We start from the raw sequence: 21814 nt of genomic DNA on the forward strand, positions 1-21814 counted from the left end.
CTCTATGAATCTGGTCATTAAAGAAAAAGAACATTTACTTTAAATGTACCATTGCAATCAGTTCAAACCACATCAAGATAGCTGGTAGAACCGAGTTTCTTCACACTAGTTGATGTGAAATGTATTATTTCTCACAAAGCCTTCATAAGGAAAAGGCTTAATGTTCTGTCACCCCTCACTCCCAAAGAAATCATGAGCAGATAAAACAACCTGTATTTAATATGATTTCCTAAATATTATTCACTTTTTGTTTGTTTGTTTTTAGTAAAGTGCTAAAAGTCCCACCACAAAGCTGCAACCACTAAAGTATAACCGCTGGCTAACAACCCTTTCAGATGTTAAAAATGATCACCACTGTTGATGGCAGCTGCCAGAGAAAAACTGAGAGTTAAGAAAAAGTCTCCAATTTCATCTCAAAATTGAGAATTGAATGGGAAATTCAAGGGAAGGTAAAGGGAAACTTGAGTTATGATGGTGTTTGTGGAGCTATATGCTAGTAAGATTTTTAATTCTCTTATCTACAGGAAGGGGGGCAGTTAAGAAATCTATTTAGTGTTATACAGCAGAAACCAACACAACATTGTAAAGCAATTATACTCCAATAAAGATGTTAAAAAAAAAAAAAGAAATCTATTTGGGTGTAGCTTAAGTTTGAGTTCAGAGACTGCTGGCAAACAAACAAAACGCAGATCAGATGCATTAGAAAGTTTAATCTTGCTGACTCCACAAGGTATCAGCCATGCTTCTCCTGTCACTCTGGGCAACTTCCGGTGTTAGTTCTGGGAAGCCAGTTCCACAGCATGAGGTTATCACAGAGAACACCAATACCTGCCAGTGCTCTTGCTCATGTAGCACAGAGCCTGGTGACACCTCGTCCACCTTATGCCGCAGCATCACACGCCGGGACTATCAGCGCTGAAAATCACCACCATCCACCAACGTTATGATATCTAAAGAGCGATCATACTGTGATTGGACAAATCAGGGCTGTGGCCACCTCCCATAACCTAGCATTTCATATGCATGATGCAGTCCAAAACCGCAGGACTAACTGAATGCCTTGTATGCCTCTCTACAAGAGATAGGAGATTCAAACTATTTAGTTTTACATAAGTTATTTCTGGAATTAGTTTAAACACAACAGCATGAGGATCTCAGGATCAGTACACAGCTGTGACCTTCACAGCTCCTGTATATATTCTGCATGTAAAACAAAATAATAAGATCCCTGCCATCTATGTTACTGGTTGCTTTAAGCCACAGAAACAGTTCAATGAGGGGAAACTGGGAGAAAACAGATTCAACATACTAAGTTTATCAACAAATGCACACATTTGGACTCTGTATAACTCAAAAAGAATGTTTTAAACCTACTGATTTTATCATATCTAAGGTGCCACTGATTATGACATATAGTATTATTTTATATAACACTAAAGAAGGAAAAATATTGCCAGTTAAACTAAAACCCATCAACTTCTGTAAGATACATCCTAATTTCAGAGATGTTAAAATATGAAAAATTGTGCACCACAGAATTTATGAAATATGGTGAATATTTTAACTAAGAGATATTACGTTTTAAAAGAAAGCTTCACTTTCCTTTTGCAAAATCTCTAACGAAGATATTTTTGGTTCTGTACAAAAATGTCAGAGATAAAATTTTCCATCTTTCATTAAAATTTTACTGTCTTTGAATTCTTCCCAGAGATTAGAGTCTTCACAAAAACTCACAGGTAAAATATAGATGTCAGCTCAACATGACCTTGATTTATTTAACAAATCATATAATTAAAATAATCATATAATTAAAATGTCAACCCTTACGTAGTATCAGGAAAATATAAAGCCTGAAAGAGAGAAGCCAGAATACCACCCAGTTTTTAAGAGACTCAGGGGAGCTTGGGGGTCATTTAGTCGAATGCTCCATCTAATACAGCAATCTTCTAGGAAGATGTGAAGCAATATCTATTTCCATTTTCAAGTATAATAGATTCTTTATGCTTGAGAGAAAAACATTCCTGAACCTTTTTGTCCTAGAAATAGAAAGGAAATTGGAAAATTTTTTTTCCTTCCCTCACTTTGGTACAGGGAAGATCTTGATCTCAGGTTTAATTGAGAGTCAAATGAATTATTATAAGTAGAGAGGGTCTGTTGGAAAATATGACACAAAGAAGTCAGTGCTCTTCAGAAGGCTTGGGTTCTAGTCCCATTTTGGCCACTAAGTGGCTGAGACTTTGGAAGTCCCTTATGGTTTCTGGGCCTCAGCTCTGTTCTCCTATGAAATAATTAACTGATTTCTAGAATTCTTTTAGGTCTAAATTCCCCGACTCTATGAAAATTGAGATGGAACACCCACTCCTGGATTAAAATACAGCATAAAGCATATCAAATTTTGAAACATTCTCAATTTAGCCATATAATTTCTGCTAAAAATTATGTATGTTGGCATTTAAAAAGTCTTCACTGGCTTCTAAAAATGTCTCCTTAATTAAGTGTAGCCCATAGGAAGAGGTAAGAGTCTTGCTATTTTAAACCAGAAGCATTTAAGTATATTATATTTAGAAAAATATAAGAAAACTTTTAGATATTAGAAGGTGCTTTGCTGTACAAGGTTATCAGTGTTTTCTGTACACTGTGGGGATAAGGGGACAGGAGAGAAAGGTGTTGGAAAAGCGTGTTGTCTTTCTTCTCTGCCTTGGGGAGGGGAGGTACACTGCACTCAGCAAACGCTCAAGTCACATAAATCTATTTCATCTTATTCTGTAGATATGTATTATGTAACTCAACTTTTCTTAAGAATATCATAATGACTTTTTTGTTTAATCTATGAATTGCCTTCTCAAATGTACTTATAGATTTAAGAATATAGCTGGCAGGATAGTTTAACTGATGAGGTTGAATTCTGATTGATAATGGCTTAAAATTGCTCTAAGCTTTCACTTTAAGTAAAATATACATATCAAAGAAAGCTAAGTAAAAATGTAAAATAATAAATGGCTTTTCTATTTATCAAAAGTTACTAACATATGGTAAAGAAACGATTAGGAGCTTAAAAAATAATCTTACAAGTTAATACCCTTAAAATCAGTTTCGTTCAAGTGGAAACTCTGCTGTCTAATTATCATCTCATGATATAATTAATGCAGAGTTAAGTGCAGAAAGGTTCTCTGAATAAAGATTTTTTTTTTTTTTTTTGCAGTACGCGGGCCTCTCACTGCTGTGGCCTCTCCCGTTGCGGAGCACAGGCTCCGGACGCGCAGGCTCAGCGGCCATGGCTCACGGGCCCAGCTGCTCCGCGGCACGTGGGATCCTCCCGGACCGGGGCACGAACCCGCGTCCCCTGCATCGGCAGGTGGACTCTCAACCACTGCGCCACCAGGGAAGCCCTGAATAAATATTTTTAAAGTTCCGCCAACAGACATATAGTCTGGTTCTGTAATTCAGAGGTTCAAAATTTTAATAAATGGAATGATTATGACAGGTCAGACAATATACTAGGTGCCGAGAAAACAAGAGGAAATAAGAGGTGGTCACCATGCTCAGGAAGTTCATAGTCCATTGAGGAAGGCAGTAATTCAAACAGAAAAACTGCTAAAAATATGACAGTGAAAACCACAAAAGATGGGAGGCAAATTGCGGTACACAGAGGGTAGAGCCGTAGGGTCTACCTGTGTGATCAGGAAAGGCTGCTCTTGAGCATGTGACATATAACTCTGGTCTCAAAGGATAAGCAGGACTTGACTAAGAGAAGCAAAAAGATCAAACAGATGGAACAGTTAGGACAGGCCTGGCACGTTGGAGGAATGAGAGCCACACAGTTAATCATGGTAGATTCTTTTGGACATTCCCAGTGATGGGGAATCTTCACCCTTTGAGCAGAGCAAAAATTATTCAGAGTGACAATGACAGAATAGATGGGTCAAATGGTAATAGATGGGTCAAAATGGTAATAGCCTGCATAGGTCTGAAGGCAATTCCAAAGAGGGTCTCAGAATCTCTTGAACAATGAGATCATTGCTGGACTAAGCTGAGAGTGTGGCTTTAGCCCTGTTCACTGCTATATCCCTGGCACCTACTTACTGAAGGAACAAACACTAACCCACAAGACAAGAATCATTTGTATATAATAATAACCGATATTTGATCACTTCTCAAGGTGTTTTCCCATCATCATATATAAATCATGAGATGTTTTCTAAAATCTTATTTCTTTATAATCATAATTCTTTTTTTTCTTATTTACTTCTCTTTTTGTTCTCCATTAGATGTAAGTTCTTTGAGGACACAGACTCTGTCTTACTCATCTTAGTATCCCTAATACTAAGAATAACAGTAATAAAAATAAGTTGTATATAGGATTTACTGTGTGTCAGGAAATATACCAAATGCATTCCACATATTAATTAATTTAACCCTTACAAACCGTGTCAGGTAGACACCATTATCATTCCCATTTAACAGGTGGGAACACTGAGGCATAGAGAGGTTCAGTAACTTGCCCAGTATCAGATGACTAATAGTGGAAGAGGCAGTATTTAAACCCGAGAAGCTTAGCTACAGAATCCATGCTTTTAACCACTATGTAATACTGCCTAGCATAGTGCCTGGTCTACAGAAGACGGTCATTAGATGTTTGCTGAATGAATTCTCTTTTTGTAAATTATTACTACCACGAAAAGAACATTTTCGCCCACCTAGTAATGAAAATTTCCACTCCACGGAGGCCAGGTTTGCTGAACGTCATTTTTGTTATTGTCCCTAATATTCACACAAAAACCTTTTAAGCCACTAGTATTGCATATAAAACCAAGGTTCAGCAACTGTCACAGAAACATGTTTAAATACCTTCTAGTTCACCAATTTTTTTGGCAAATACTTTCAGTTGTTTTTTCAGTTTCCGGACAGTCTTATCTTGTTTTTCGAGTTGTTCCATCAAATCCTAAAGATCAAAATGAGAAATAGAACAGAAAGACCAAAATAAACCTTCTAAAATGCACAGAAGGAGAGCAGACACAAAATTACAGAAACAGCACTTGTTAGTTTTACATAAAAGCTCCATGAAAGCTCATGGGTGGAGCCCCACCTGGCTAAAACTGGCAGGCAATGGGAAATGCAGCTATAATAAAAGCCAAATGTTAAAATATACAAGGCAGTAAACTCCTTTACAGCGTGATGGACAGCAGGCTCACTGTGGAGTCTTTTCCAGTAGACTCCACAACAATTAAAATGCTCGTAAAATGTACTGCTATTCCAGTAGCAAGTTTTTCTTTTAAACGGGGAACAGGCAAAGTAAATTCTGATGAATGCACACAGTTTTTTGGGAAGTTTTAAGGATGGTTGAACTTAGGGGCTTTTGATTAACACCTATGTGTGTGAAGCACTGTCTCTATGAGTCCCGCCCTTTGGAGAGGCTAAAACTAGTCCTGTAACTTAAGAAAAGTTAAGAAGTTTTGGGAATTAAAAGGTAAGTTAAAAAATAACGACAGTGAGGTGGGATAGGGAGGGTGGGAGGGAGATGCAAGAGGGAGGAGATATGGGGATGTATGTATATGTATAGCTGATTCACTTTGCTATAAAGCACAAACTAACACACCATTGTGAAGCAATTATACTCCAATAAAGATGTTTAAAAAAAATAAATAACGACAGAAAACAGGATAGAGTGGTCTGCAGACCAAGTGGCAGGTTGGATAACATTCCCATAAAAATCTCCCAGGTGATATAAGTTTGTTTATAGAGAAAAAGGGATAATTCCACATGGTTTATGCAAAAAGAGAAAACAAAAGCAGTTTGTTCAAAGGTGGGGGGTTAAAAAAACTGTGATAATTGGCTCTCTAATCAAGAATTATTTCAAATGACCGGCATAATTAAAAGATCGATAATTAAGAAGGAAAGTGGACAACAGCAGACTAGGAACTTGGAAGGGAAATAAATCAGTGATTTAATAAGTCTGTGGTTGTTATTCAGGTTATGGATTAGAAAAGCTTTTATAAATACAAATATTCATTCATTTTCCAGTTTAGTTTAGACAAGGCTGATTTAGATACTAGATCAATGATTCAAAAGGAACAGTTGCTAACATTTCAAAGCGTTCAGTTGTTTCTTGGATTTTACTTTATCTTTCAAATTTTGCTTCCATCACACTGTAAGCCTAGTGTTAATAACAAACTGAAGGTGACAATGGACGCAGGACATTGATAGAGGCAACATCACTGGGTAACAGACAGCTGTGGGGAGAAAGGTTTTGTGACAGTTTTTGAAGAGACTTCCTGGGGCGGGGCAGGCAGCGGTGTGCTCTTCAGTTACAGAGGGCTAGAATTAGCAGGGAAGACGACAGAGAAGCACTCTGAGTTTACATACAATCATCCGTTTGTAAAGTGAAATCCGATATGATTGATACTTCTTAGGATCATCTGCATATAATTCCTCAAAATACTGAAAAAACAGGCACAATGGACATTTGTTTTTCTCTGTGAGGGGAATGCTACCTCTCAGCAAAATCAATTTTAAAATATTTTAAAACACAAATAATGAAACCACGTATACTCAAAAGGCTCTGATTTGTCACCTGCCATTGCCCTCTAATTTTTCTAGTACAGATGATTCTGATTATATATACACAAATATATTTTCACATGCTCAGAGGAAACAGGCTATGTTAGCAGGTAAACAGAGCTGTGGTCCATATTCCCCAGATAAGACTGTTATTTCAATTCTCAGACCTGCTCACAAGTTGCTGCACTTTCTTTGCTGCCAGTAGCAGTGGCAAGAGTGGGGAATTCCCTTAAAACAAAAGTGAGAATAATGGCAAAGTTGGAGCTCTTGTTTGACGTTGGAAAGACTGATGAGAAGCTGTGTGCCTTCCTTCCCTGAAAGGCAGCTTGCGGGTGGCCTGTGACGCTTGTCCACTAGAGGAGGGAGAAAAACCATTTCTGTGATTGTGTTGGGGGGAAGGTGGGTGGGAAGGATTTGCAGGGTAGTTTCTCAGAACACTAAGCCTAGGCCCACTGCTGCTTTCATATCTGCCCAAGTGTTTCCTAAAGAAATGCACAATTAAGACTGAGACACTATAATGATTGTGAAAAAGTACATCATCCCCTATCTGTAAGTTTGAATCCACTCTCCTGAATAAGTAGTCAGCGAGGCAGAAGCAGCTGACCTACGAAGGGTTGTCCTAAAATTCAAACTCGTTAACTAGATTCTACCAGTTGAGAATTTGAGGGCTTAGTTTATGTTTGTATTAGCTATTAAAAATTGAGAAGAAAAGTAATACTGTGCATAAGGTTGAAAGGGAAATGCTTAACCAGCTTAGTGAAAAAACTCTGAGAATCTACCACCCAGATTCATCTTTATTTCATGGTTTCACCTTGTATTTTAAGATAATCATTTAAAAAGCACAGAATTTATATGCTGATCAATTATTATTATATTATTTAGTATATCAATTCTTAGGCAATAAAGCATTGTTAGTTTAATTTAAGCAACAATATATTTGTGAGTAATAAAATGACATCTCAGAAATATTCCATGATTCAGAAGACCTTCCCCCACAAATTAGTGATATTTCAGGCCCTTTGGAAAGAGTCCAAACTCTGCCCTCACCCACCTTTCCCATTCCTACAATGTAGCCTCACCAGCAAGCTGTCCTCAGAGGGAAGCACAGACTGGAAAAAGAATACCTTTGAGCTTTTTTTTTTTTTTTTTTTAGATTAATTAATTAGGCTGCATCGGGTCTTCCTTGCTGTGCGTGGGCTTTCTCTAGTTGCAGTGAGGGGGGCTACTCTTCACTGCGGTGTGCTGGCTTCTCATTGTGGTGGCTTCTCTTGTTGCGAAGCACAGGCTCTAGGTGCGCGGGCTTCAGTACCTGTGGCACGCGGGCTCAGGAGTTGTGGCTCTTGGGTTCTAGAGCACAGGCTCAGTAGCTGTGGCACACGGGCTTAGTTGCTCTGCGGCATGTGGGATTTTCCCAGACCAGGGCTTGAGCCCGTGTCCCCTGCATTGGCAGGTGGATTCTTAACCACTGCGCCACCAGGGAAGTCCCATACCTTTGAGTTTTGCTTCAAATTAATATAAAAGATGGTTGAATAGATGACACCAGAAAACTATTTGTAATGTAAATGATCACTAATGAAATAATGGAGGGATAATTCAGATTGTTAAATCTTCAGAGAAAATCCAAACTATTTTAGTACAGCTCATTAAAACCCTGAATTGAAGAAACAGAAACAGCGCTTCCCTGGTGGCGAAGTGGTTGGGAATCTGCCTGCCAATGCAGGGGACACAGGTTCGAGCCCTGGTCCAGGAAGATCCCACATGCCACAAAGCAACTAAGCCCATGCGCCACAACTACTAAGCCTGTGCTCTAGAGCCCGTGAACCACAACTACTGAGCCCATGTGCCACAACTACTGAAACCCTCACGCCTAGAGCCCATGCTCCATAACGGGAGAAGCCACCACCACAATGAGAAGCCTGCACACCGCAACGAAGACCCAACACAGCCAAAAATAAATAAATAAATAAACAAACAAATTAATTAATTAAAAATAACCCAAAACAGAAACAAATTACCACTAGCCCTAAACAGCTTTTCTCAAAACCAGACTGACACTACAATATAGATTTTTTTATAGAAATATGGCATTGGGAGTTCCCTGGTCGGGTAACTGAGGAACTGAGATCCCACAAACCACGTGGTACAGCCAAAAAAAAAAAAAGTGGAATTATACTTTTTCAATGACTTTTACTTTAATAAATATGTTTATCAAACTTAAGTATAAATCTGTAATAAAAGTTACTTTGTGACTGAGAAAGAAACATTTTAGAAAATATTTTCTATAAAAGAAAGAAGGAGAGAAAGAAAAAAAGAGAAAAAGAACAAACTTGGACTCTGTGCCAGCACTCAGAATCTGGCAAGGGGAAAAAAATCTCCTCATTCACTGCCCAAGTTCTGCTAAAAAAGAATCACGAATGTATAAACTTGAATCCTGACGTTCCTCCTCCCTGACCTTGGAGCTCCAGCCAAGGCCAACCTACAGCCCCACGTTGGTTCTGCCAACTGCCTTCCCTGACCCTAACTCTAACCCCGCTGTCTGCTAGAGACAGGGGCTGGGATGGCCACAGTGGTGCTTGGGGACCAAAGGTTGTGACAACTATATAACCTCCTCGATGGCAGAGAAGCTGCAGCTGACGTGGAGGAAGCTGAGTTCCTGAGGATATCAAAAGCCCAGCACACAGTCGGCCGATATCTTCCAGACCCTCCAAGTGAGGGCTGAGGATGCTGAGATGCACCAGAGCCTTCTGTGAGAAACAACCCGAGTACACGCCTTTTTCACTTCTACCAACATAGTCCTATTTTCCTTACTCTGTCCCTGATAGGGAAAGAGGGTAACAAGTGTGGGGCAGTGAGTGTTTCCCAGTCAGGAAAGACGTTTTGCTCAAAAAGCAAGGAAGGCCGCCCTGCAGGGCTAGGGCCTGCGTGCTGAGGAGTGTGGCCTGGCACCTCCCTTACCAGGTTCTCGTTGGTGAGCCGGGTGATCTCGTGCTGCAGGCTGGCCTCGATGCGGGCCTCTGGGGGCAGCTGCAGGTTCTGGGCCAGCAGCTGCTGCTGCCGGTTGTTCTCCTCCTTCAGGCTCTGGATCTCCCCGCGGAGGGCTTCGGCCTCATTCTCATGGCTCCTCTTCTGCGACTGCAGCTGGGATTCCAGGAGCCTGCGGAGAAGCCACACGAGTAGGAAAGGGAGGTGACACCAGAGTCCCTGCCTGAAGGGTGCAAGACTCCATGCTCACTTGCAAGGGCAGAAAAGCGGGGGCTCTGTAGTGACTGTGTAGCTTCTGACTTGATTAGAGTCTAGGAACTCAACCAAGGGCCAGAAATGGAAACAAATGTGCTCACATTTGTGTCTTTCTGAACTGTGGACCCTGCTACAAAGTTCTCAAAGGCCCCTAGAAACAGGAAAATTTTAGCTCTTTTGAAAGGTTCATAGGAAATGATGATCAATCAATCAATTAAAAATTGATCAATCAATTAAAAGACATAGGTTAAAGAACCTGGCTTACTACATTCACAAACTAGCATTAAAGTTGGCAAGGCTAGTACCTTCGTCACAAAATCACCGCACTATGGAGGGCAAGATTACAAATGCCCCATCTAATTAAATATGCCTTGAAGACTTTCAGCATTACTAATTCCAGGCAGAGGGTATGACCAGGGTCCCATTTTTACTTTCTACTTTTATCTCTGAAGGGCAGAAACGCTGGAGTGCTACTCTGAAATACATACAGATTTACCCAAATCCAGACAGATAGCTCTGATATTTCATATATATATATATATATATATATATAAAATTTGTCATTTTCTCTTTCCCCATAAACTTCCTTATCAGTAACAGAATCCTAACAAGATATGGTTTTAGAACATCAATATTAGTGGGACCAACAAAGCAGCTACTGCTTCTCTGAGCAAACATACAAGTCAGCTGCGCCGTGAGTAGTCTAGGGCAGGAGGATACTAGAGCGAACTGGCATCCTCCCTTCACCAGGCACCCCCATTTCTACATTCACCCCCTTTTCCAAAGCCAAGACAAAGTTATGGATACGAATTAACTAACATGAAGAAAGCAAAGATGTTCTTTTATTCGAACCCCCTTAGTTATCAAATGCTGGGAAACACTGATGCCATTGCAAGCAAACAGTTAACAGCAGACTAAAAATATTTTAATGATTATAAAATTTCAAAAGGATTTGAACCCATAACACCACAAAGTTAATGACAATGGTTTGTGATTAGAACAAAGCAGAATAAGTAGAAGCCCCTCGAACAAAGAGTCTAAATATTTTAAAATTAAATATTTATATATTAATATTTAATATAAATATTAAAAATTAAATATTTTTAAAAATTCATCACTAAAATGGCATTTTTAAGAGATTTTAAGACACAAATCTCACTAGAGGAGATGAGTGTCTGTGTTAGAAAGGTGCGGCTGTTTCAATTTCATTTGCTTTCCCCTAGACATATTTAACATGTTGAGTTAGGGTGATTAGTTTGAACTGTAGCAATGCAGGAAACCCTCTTTGCTTGCGGTTTCATAAATCGGAATTTCACAATAACCACACAGAATGCCAAATCGTGCACTTAACACTGCTTAACACTGCTGTTAGGCAGCATGATCATAATATATGAGAATGCAGACACGTTGCCCAGGCACATACATTCTTTAAATTGATCATTATTCCAAACAAGAAACCACTACGTAATAGGTATTAATCTCTCCTGCAGTAGTAGCTTGGGCTCCAGTTGAGAGGTTTGGAATTTCTTCCACTTTTAGTGAGACATTCACAAACTTTAGTGTCTGAAATTTACCCAGGAAGACACTTAATGAATAAGAAATACAGAAGTTAAAGTCCGGAGGCCACTGTTAGTAAGAAAAACAACAAATTAATAACATTCCATTTTGAGGAGACAAATATAACCTGTTGGCTTGTTTCAACCCTTCATAAACCAGCAACAGCTCTCCATCCTCATTCAACTCATGGCCATCCATAGCAGATGATCTTCCATGCAAAAGGAAAAATAATGCAAAACACAAAGCGATGGTAATGAGATGATGATGGTCAAGAGCAGCATGTGATATTTCAATATTTTATTAAGTCAACAGGACTGTTTTTATTAATTACAGATGACTTTAAGATGTTACCACAAAAATCATTTTTGGTTAATTTTTTTTAAAAAATGGGTAACATGTAATATCACATGTAAATGTGTAGAAATTAAAACAAAATAATCAACATGTAGAGCTACTTTTCCTGCAAAATAATAAATGACTGAAGAGGTAAGAAGGAGGTTCTATTTTTAACATTTTATTCAGCTAACAGAGTGATCTTTTTTTTTTTAACATCTTTATTGGGGTATAACTGCTTTACAATAGTGTGTTATTTTCTGCTTTATAACAAAGTGAATCAGCTATACATATACATATATCCCCATTATCTCCTCCCTCTTGCGGCTCCCTCCCACCCTCCCCCATCTCACCTCTCTAGGTGGTCACAAAGCACCGAGCTGATCTCCCTGTGCTATGTGGCTGCTTCCCACTTCAGCTAGCAGAGTGATCTTATATGTCACATATTATGTTAGAGACTAACCAAAATAGTCATATACATATAGAATGAAAATTTCAGCTACTGTCTTCATGTGGCAATTTTCATAATTCATTTCAAAATGAAGTTTTAAGTCTTCTGGGTAGGAATTTGTTTTAGCTTAATAAAATCTGATTTTGTATTTTTAAAATTATTTTTTAAAATTCTTATAGGAGTAACTTATAAGCCAGTATATGTCCAAAGTTCCCAGCTTTTATGACACAACTTTTAAAAGGTTTGTTGTGTCAAAAATTAATTTTAAGACCTGGGGAAACTTCTTTTTTACTAGAAGTGTGACACATTTTATTAAAAGTATGTAGAATTAACAAAACTGACAGAGTTGGTTATAGTTTTTTTCTACTGAGGGTATAAAAATAATATTTTTGACTGTTTGTCAAGTGTCAGACACCATTCTACAACCTTCCACATGTATCATTTCATTTAGTTCTCCCAGTAACCCAATATATATCATTTGCCACACTGCAGAAGAAGACACTGAGGCTTAGACGTAAGATACCTGCAGGGGTTGCACAGTTGGCAAGTGGTGAAGGCCAGGGCTATGTGACTCCAGAGCCCAGGTTCTTACTTCTACTAGACTTCTGTTTTGTTTGTTTGTTTATGGCTGTGTTGGGTCTTTGTTGCTGCACGCGGGCTTTCCCTAGTTGCGGCGAGCAGGGGCTACTCTTCGTTGCGGTGCACGGGCTTCTCATTGTGGTGGCCTCTCCCATTTCAGAGCACGGGCTCTAGGCGCGTGGGCTTCAGTTGTTGTGGCTCACAGGCTCTAGAGCACAGGCTCCGTAGTTGTGGCACACGGGGTTAGTTGCTGCGCGGCATGTGGGGTCTTCCCAGACCAGGGCTGGAATCCATGTCCCCTCCATTGGCAGGCGGATTCTTAACCACTGTGCCACCAGGGAAGCCCCTAGACTTCTCTTGTTGATACGATGTTTACATAAAATAAATTTCAGACGTTGCTCTTCTATTTTCCATCTACCGTCTATCCCTAGAGAGTTGATTTATTTGCATGGTCTCAACTGTATTATTACATGCTGATGACTTCAATATTTACATCTCAGCCTACATATCTCTCCTGCTCCAGATCTATATTTTCAACTGCCTAATGAATTTCTCTCCTTGGATGTTTTCCTACCTCCTTAAATATTTGTAAATCTACTGATCATTTCCTGTACTTCCCCACATCCCAGACCCAGGATCCCAAACTGGCATCACTATATCCAACCAAGTATCCATAGCAGACACTGCAAAGTCACCCTTCATGGTCCCCATCCCACACAGCCAACAAACTGCAAGGCTACACACCCCATCTTCTTATGTATCTTTCAAAGTGTCCCATTTTCTTCAAACCCAACTGTTACCAACTAAATCAAAGTCACTATAATCAGTCATTCAATTATGGTGATAACCTCTTAACTGGTCTTTATGCTCTCAATCTTGTTCCACTACAATCTATTCTCTAACATAAAAGCCAGGGCTAGCTTTCTAAAATTCCAATCTCATCATATCATTCTCCTACTTAAAATCTTTCAGCAGCTTCCCTGGTGGTGCAGTGGTTAAGAATCCGCCTGCCAATGCAGGGGACACGGGTTTGAGCCCTGGTCCGGGAAGATCCCACATGCCACAGAGCAACTAAGCCCGCGAGCCACAACTATTGAAGCCTGCGCGCCTAGAGCCCGTGCTCCGCAACAAGAGAAGCCACCGCAATGAGAAGCCCATGCATGGCAACGAAGAGTAGCCCCTGCTCGCCATAACTAGAGAAAAGCCAGCGGGCAGCAACAAAGACCCAACGCAGACAAAAATAAAAATAAATAAATTAAAAAAAAAAATGACTTCCTTCCTGTCACTGGAGGGAAGTCCAAATTATCTTGGCTGTCTCCCCAACAGCCTATAAACTCTGTGAAAGGAAGGACTGTATTTATCTTGCTTACTGCTATATTCCCAGTGTGTGGCACAGGGCCTGGGATGAAGCAGGCATGCAATACATATCTGGTGACTGAATAGCTGAGTGGATGGATGAACAATGTCATATAGCTCTTTTTATACTAACACATTCTTAGCTATAAGATATGCTTACAACCTACATACATAAATTAAAATTTAAGTTTAACCAAATACTTTTATAAGCATTCTCCACTCTTGCCCATAAAAGAAGGTAGTAAGTACCTTACATTTTGCCTGGTAATATTCTTTAGTTTGTGAAGTATTTCTGTATACCAATCCTGACATTACGCATCAGGAGACCTAGATGTACACTGATAAATCTCTGTTATCATCACTGGCTGTGTTCTTTTAAGCATGTAGTCTTTTAAGTTCAGAGTTCAATAGCATGAAGGCTTTTTGGGAAGCAGGAATGGTAGGAAGGCTGAGGAATTCCAGAAATGAGCTGTGATACTCTAAGCTATAGGGAAAACTTCTGGGAAAGTTTGGTCATTTAGTGACTGCAAATCTGTACTCTCAGCCCACCCAAGGCTCTTAAGACTGAGCTAAATGCCATCTACAACTTCACTCATGAGTAAATGAGATGAAACCAAGGTTAGAATTTTCTCAGAACACCTTAGGAAACGTGACAAAAACTTGGTCCCATATATCAGGGTCCCATCCTAGAAGTCATGGTATCCTTCTAGAATTACATGGCCAACACAGATGTGATTCCGCTACTTCATCACTTCTCTTCACACTAAATTTCAATTATTGAAAGCTGCAGCTGTCCCTACAAACTTTCACAATAACCATCCTGAATAACAAATGGAAGTGACTACCCAAGACAGACCAAGCTGTATAGTAAGCAACTGGTTTTCTTCTCAAGGCTAAGACCCTAAATATACAGAAATGTATTCCCTTAATGTAAAGAATATTTTCCTTTCCATCTCTCATCTCTTATAATAATATAAGGTAATGCTACCTTATATTATTATAAATGAGATTTTAACTGGGAATATATTGGAAACCTTGGATCCCCTTTGAAGGTCAGCTGATGTCTAACAAAACAACGCATAAACACTTGGACTTACTGTATAAGAGGCTGGCTTGAAGATTAAAGATCAATATGATTAAACCAAAATGAATAAAAGAAACATCAACTTACCTGTTTGTTTCTTTCAAACCGATATATGCTTGTGCTATTTCGCCTTTATCTTTCATTTTTTGTACATCTTCTAAAAGTATTGTGGAATCTGTCATTGTATTCTGAAGGGGGAAAAGACACATTTCCACATTAAGTGTTAACTCTAAAGCTTTGAACCTCATACAACATTTTTCTTTCCTCCAGAATAGGGGGTTTATGTGTTACACAACTACAACACCTCTGCCCCACCAGAGCGTCTGCCCTAGCCCGGGTACAACTACAAAGAGTGGGGCACAGGCAGTTAAGAGGAAGAGGCACCTCCAGTCCCTCTCTTGAGAATCCCTAACACTCTACTACAAAGATGGTGTGATTCTAGAGTAAATAAAATCACTGATGGGCCCCATGTGTTTTACACTATGTGTGTGTGTGTGTGTATACACACACACACACACACACACACACACACACAGTGTAAATATATATATATATATATATTCAGTGTCCTTGCCTGGTTATTATTCTAATGTTGTATATATACTTTAAAAAATATACATATAGATATAAACTATATACAGCATTAAAACAATAACCAGGCAAGAACACCAAGTATTCAATGCAATGTACAAAGCTGTTCTTTCTTCTACTTCTGGACCAGTTATAACAAAACAAATGCCCTAATAAACACGAAAAGTTTGACATAAAGCTCATTTTTCCATTAACAACTCAGTACAAAACAAGTGGTGTTCAGATCATGTGTTTTAGCAAAATTAAATGTTTTTTTCCTCACATCTTTAGATATATATAAATGGGAAGGATTTAGCTCCTTAGAAATGTCTACCATCTGCTGTTATTCAATTCCTTTTTCCTCTGTTACAGTATAGCATGGTACATAAGCTTTTGAAATAAACATCTGGCAGGTCAGAATTACTAACGATTTTGCATAGAAAGGACTTTTCTGCTAACATTTTTACTTCCTTTTTTATTTTTCCTTTTTGGTGTAATCTGTCTGACAACCAACGTAATTTCAAAATCTTGCTTCTACTCAGCCACTCTCTCTCTCTCCTAAACCAGGGCAAGAATAGACAATAAGAACAACTGCTCTATAGCCTCTAAAGAATAATACTCTTTAGAACCCAAGAGCCCATTCTATTTGTCTAAATAGTATATGTCTGATCCTTTAGTCAACGTTTGCTCTAAAGCCAGATCTCACTGTGAAGTGGAGATTATAGAAGACACTTCAAATATCATGATCTTAGAGACCAAGATAACTTTAATGTCAACTAGAGGCCTACAAATACTCGCTTTTGAATTCCAGTGTTTATAATAAAAAACATCCTTTTTTAAAAAAAATCCCACTTTTATCCTAATGCTGTTCTTTTGTGAGTCTATAAATGCACACTTAGAGAAGACCAAATATAATCTGATAAGAGCTATTAACAAGAGCTTATGCTTTACTGATTTAAAAAATCTTTCCCATAAGCACCACATATAGCATTTTTATAAATATTCTAGGTATGTTTTATAAATATTTTAGTACATATTTCATAGAAAATTTCTTTTTCTCTTTTCTTGAAAGGCAGAAAATCTTTCTACTCTATAAAGGACCATACTCAGATTTTTAAGTTTTAGATAGTAACTCAAAGAACCAGTTTCTATGTTAAATAACGCTACATGTATTCTTTGACATCTGAGGACCTACATGATCTGGTTTTTAACTTTTAGTAAATTAGGTAAGTAGATCTAATGAACTCATCCAAAGGAAAGATAGTAGAAAGTAGCCAGTCCTTCCCTTGTCTGGCCTATCATAGCTAAGAAGCAGGGACTGGGCATGGGGTCAGACTTGGACTGCCAGCGCTAGGAAGTTCCTGACTCACTGCTCAAAGAGTCCCTGCCAAGACAGGACCAGAAGTTCTGAAAGGGTTGCGTCATGTAGGAAAATCCCACTCTTCCCAAGAAGGGCATGCTCAGCTCCTCAGGCCCCTCCTCTCCCTTGGCCAACAAACCCACAGCTCGTAGAAATGAGAGTATGGGAGAGCTTGCACTTTGGAGTGTGCTCCGAGTTAAGGGCTTCCCTCCCCCACTTGTGGATGGCCTGCCATAACTACCACTATGAGTCACAGAGCTGACTACGAATTCAAAAGTCATGGAGGCCTCTCTGCGATCCAGACTGGAGCCTATGACATCCATTATTTTCCCAGTGACTTCTCAAATAGCAGGGGGTCAAATAGGAAATTAATTTGTAAATATCAAAATAGACTTGTTGGCCAGAAAATATCAACTGCAAAACTGGGGGATACTTGTAAAAATCAGGATTAAATAGAAGTGCTTACTAAAAATTTTAAAAAATATATAATTACCTTGTCATCCTGAAAATCACAAGTCAGCAGGCACAAAAAACAAATGGAGAAAACAACAAACGCTTAGTTCCACAAATAAATTCCATCTTGAGTCCTCATCAAAACAGATAAAAGCTAACTGTGAAAACAACCAAGTTTGTTTCTCCTAAAACTAAGTCTGTATGTAAATTACTATCCATGGAACTGGCATGACGTGGACATTAATATATATTTATGTAATGGCAACTCTTAATTGTCAGGAACAGACTCTTGAAATTCTTTTGAGTTGTTTTGATTTTTCTAATTATAAAGTATTTGTGAGGGTATGAGGAAAATGAACCTCCTTTTAATGTATTATGGTAAAATTCTTATCCCAGGTCTGTGAGAGTTAACAGTAACGCCTTGGTAGGAGGTCATTTGTCCAAGTGAAGCCTCCCAAACACTTGTGGAGGTGGAGCACGTAAACTAGATGTGGCTGGCTGGGCTGGATCATCACCTGGCTCACGGGATATCACTTACCACTTGCTTGCAAAGGAGTTGTGAAATGATGTGTCTCTTGACTAGAAACGGAGTGGGATAAACAGCCCTGGGTTTGAAGGGGCTTAATCAGTGTCCTGGGCATTTCTCCTAAGAGAAAACAAGCTGATGCTATGTGTAGGCTTGGAGCCTGGAGAGCAGGGACCTTGGTTAGACAGGGCCAGCCCATCAGGCGCTGAAGATAAGTTGTCACATGGAGTATGTGAGCTGGGTAGGTGACAGTGTGAGGTACCAGAGCTATGTGCTCTTGTGAGCTGGATTGTTTTTATACCCCTTGGCTCATTTTCCTTTTTCTTTCTATTGACTTTTACTAAAGTTTCTTGTTAGAATATTAGTTCATCACAGGGAACCAGAGAAAGGAATTCTAATTTTGGACTCTGTTCCAGCTAGCATGCAGAGGGAGGCTTGTTTCTTGAGGCCCAATCCCAGGTGTGAGTTGTCGTTATCAAATACAAATGTTATGTGCCAGGTATGGTATCTTAACCACATGCAGAACTACCATTTCTTTTTTTCTTTTCTTTTCTTTTTTTTTTTAGAATTTGGAGGCTTTCAATCTTCTTTTATTTTTATTTATTTATTTTTGGCTGTGTTGGGTCTTCGTTGCTGCACGCGGGCTTTCTCTAATTGCGGCGAGCAGGGGCTACTCTTCGTTGCTGTGCGCGGGCTTCTCATTGCAGTGGCTTCTCTTGTTGCGGAGCTCGGGCTCTAGGTGCGCAGGCTCAGTAGCTGTGGCACACGGGATTAGTTGCTCTGCGGCATGAGGGGTCTTCCTGGACCAGGGCTCGAACCCAAGTCCCCTGCATTGGCAGGAGGATTCTTAACCACTGCACCACCAGGGAAGCCCCAGAACTACCATTTCTAAGAGAAGTGCTCTCAGATCTTTCAGGCATCCCATTCATTATATGTTATAGTCTTTTAAAAATTGAATTATATTGACATACAATAACAGTTTCATTTGTACAACAGAATGATTTGATATTTTTATACATTATGAAATGATCACCAAGATAAGTCTAGTTACCATCTGTCACCATACAGAGTTATTACAATATCATTGACTACATTCCCTATGATGTACATTACATCCCTGTGACTTATTTATTTTATAACTGGAAGTTTGTAACTCTGAATCCCCCTTATCTATGTCACCCAACCCTCTAAACCCCTCCCTTCTGGCAAACACTAGTTTGTTCTAGCTATGAGTCTGTTTCTGTTTTGTTTTTTAGATTTCACACATACTAAGTGAAATCATATGGGATGTGTCATTCTGTCTTTTTTTTTTTTTCATTCTCTGTCTTATAGTCATTTTTTATGTGGCAGGTCATGCAGCTGGGATACTGGATTGCCTAATTCTTGGTAACACTTTGCTTCATGAACATGGGTAGGGACAAAAACCAGGTTTTAAGATGATTATTCAGATTCCCCCCGATGTCAAATGACTAAAAGGTCCATTTCTCACCAACACATGGCAGCTGGGTCTCAAGTTATCTGAGGTCAGGGAAGGCATTCAAAGGGCCATCTATATGCTTCAGCCTGGGTCCCTTCTGTGGAATCACTAAACACAGCCCCTCCTAGCTGGCACACTCCCACCATTAAACAGAACTTCTTGAAGTGAGCAGAAATCATCACCATGTCACTTCTACTCACTGATCTCATTTCTAACCTTTTCATGTGTTATCTTTCCTATCTTTAAACAGGCTATTTTCAACAAATAATTTAAAATTGTATTTAATGCCTTCCCATAGCAAGACAACTTATGGATTTTTGTATTTAATAGAATTGTATTTTTGATCAAAATTTATCATGACCAGATTACTAAAAAACGATTAATTTTAAAAGCCCTTTGCTCATGAGTGAGCGGTGAAACTTTGAAGAGCGTTTGGGATATCATTTGCTTCTTGTTCACTCCAACTGGTATTTGCAACAGTTTTAAAACAACATTGAGATTTTTCCCCAAAAATGATGATATCCTCAATTAGACTAAAAATGCTCTTAAATGTTTGCTTTGTTATAAATTGGAGAGAGGGCTTCCCTGGTGGCACAGTGGTTGAGAGTCTGCCTGCAGATGCAGGGGACACAGGTTCGTGCCCCGGTCCGGGAGGATCCCGCATGCCGTCGGGTGGCTGGGCCCGTGGGCCATGGCTGCTGATCCTGCACGTCCGGAGCTTGTGATCCGCAACGGGAGAGGCCACAGCAGTTGAGAGGCCCGCGTACCGCAAAAATACATAAATACATAAATAAATAAATTGGAGGGAAAGGGTATGAAGAAAGAGGCCAGTCCCCAAACACCCACCTGAGCCACTTGCTCATGCTTACCTTGGGTTGGATGGCCTCTTTCTGGCTCACCAGTTGAGACCTCAAGATGAGGACTTCCTCCTTGCGGACATCGAGCTCCTCACTCACAGAGGTCAGCTGCTCCATGAGGACACGGTAGGCTGGTGCACCTGGAGCGGTCACCTCGGGGGCACTTTTCTCACTAAGGGCCTTGCGTAACTCATTCAGCTCATTTTTCAGTTTTTTGTTTTCTGATTCTAGTTCTTGACGCTGTATGAATAGATAAAGAATAGTTCATCACTGTCACCCTCAACTTTACATTGGAATACTCATCCTTCCCTAAGATAGTAGAAGAATTCTGCTGGAAAAGATCGCCAGAGCTCCCCTAGTGAATGGCTCCCCTGGTTCTACTGGGAACTCTGCTCTTAAAATTAAGAAAGTCAACATCAAGTGGAATTGAGCAAGGTGAATGGTAGTTTGCCTCATCAACCTAAATTCCAGAATCAAATTTATTCCAGGCTGCCCAGGGTGTGGTCACAGGCCTGAAGAGAAGGCTGAGTCCTAAGGGGTGAATTTATCTCAGTACTAAGAAGCCCAGGTTTTCTTTATGGGTAAATACAAGCACAAATATGAAGGTCCAAATGGTCAGGTTATTTCCAATGAATGGTTCAGAGAGCAGATCCCTGAAGTGTTGAGTAGTACCCTCTTATTTCTTTTGTAAAGGAGAGGGGAAAGACCACTGAAATTTTAGGCTTTTAACTTCTAATTTTAAAATTACATAGCATTTAAACTAATAAAATTCTCTATAGTGTTTCAGTAACAACAAACAATATATTTTTGAAACTTCTTTCCTGTGTGACATGCTTGTGAAGCTGCTGGCGGAAGCCTTGAGAAGCAGGAGGAGAGGACGGGTGACCTCTTCCTTCAGTCATCTAGATGGACATACACATCCTTTACCATCTCCATACTTTCACATACTACCAGCCATCCTCCCGTCACCAGTTAGTGCTGCCCTTTGTAGGCTCTGCTCAACCAACGGCAGTGGAACCCAGAATAGAGATCTGCCGCTAAACTCTATTTACTGACCCTAAAATACAAATGTCACAGGATACTGGTTGGGAAATAGTGAAGCAGACGGGCATTTAAAAGCACCATGCTGATTTATTTAGCACATGACATTAAGGCTTTATGATAGTGGAAGTGAGACACTTCCACACAAAGATAAAATATTTTACCATTTCTTCCAGAGAAGCAATCTTAGGTTTATAGCACCATATCAGACCTTTCAACATGTTATAGTAAGACTAATTAAAGTCCTTTTTTCCCCCTAGTTTAAGAATGTATAACACTTTCTTTCGTGAATTAGTCCATTCAAACGTGAAAATGAATGCTCCTTCCTATCCCCAGTCTCCTACCGACTGGTAATCAGATTCGTATTGCTATTTC

General features: G+C 39.5%; 1 protein-coding gene across 4 annotated transcripts in view; it reads right to left on the reverse strand.

Moving 5' to 3' along the window:
• MYO5A (myosin VA) overlaps positions 1-21814 on the reverse strand; it is a 120110-nt gene that overhangs the window by 15436 nt on the left and 82860 nt on the right. The window contains exons 27-33 of one of the 4 annotated variants that reach the window (XM_065901112.1): positions 20411-20638; positions 17579-17587; positions 15243-15343; positions 11480-11560; positions 9514-9712; positions 6364-6438; positions 4849-4942 (exon numbers count right to left, since the gene is read on the reverse strand). In XM_065901112.1, the coding sequence (XP_065757184.1) occupies positions 4849-4942; positions 6364-6438; positions 9514-9712; positions 11480-11560; positions 15243-15343; positions 17579-17587; positions 20411-20638 (787 nt within the window). The remainder of the gene's footprint in view (positions 1-4848; positions 4943-6363; positions 6439-9513; positions 9713-11479; positions 11561-15242; positions 15344-17578; positions 17588-20410; positions 20639-21814) is intronic. The other 3 variants (XM_065901118.1, XM_065901104.1, XM_065901125.1) reach the window with 3 other exon arrangements.

The sequence above is a fragment of the Phocoena phocoena genome, chromosome 2 (genome assembly GCF_963924675.1).
Source record: "Phocoena phocoena chromosome 2, mPhoPho1.1, whole genome shotgun sequence".
NCBI lineage: Eukaryota > Metazoa > Chordata > Mammalia > Artiodactyla > Phocoenidae > Phocoena > Phocoena phocoena.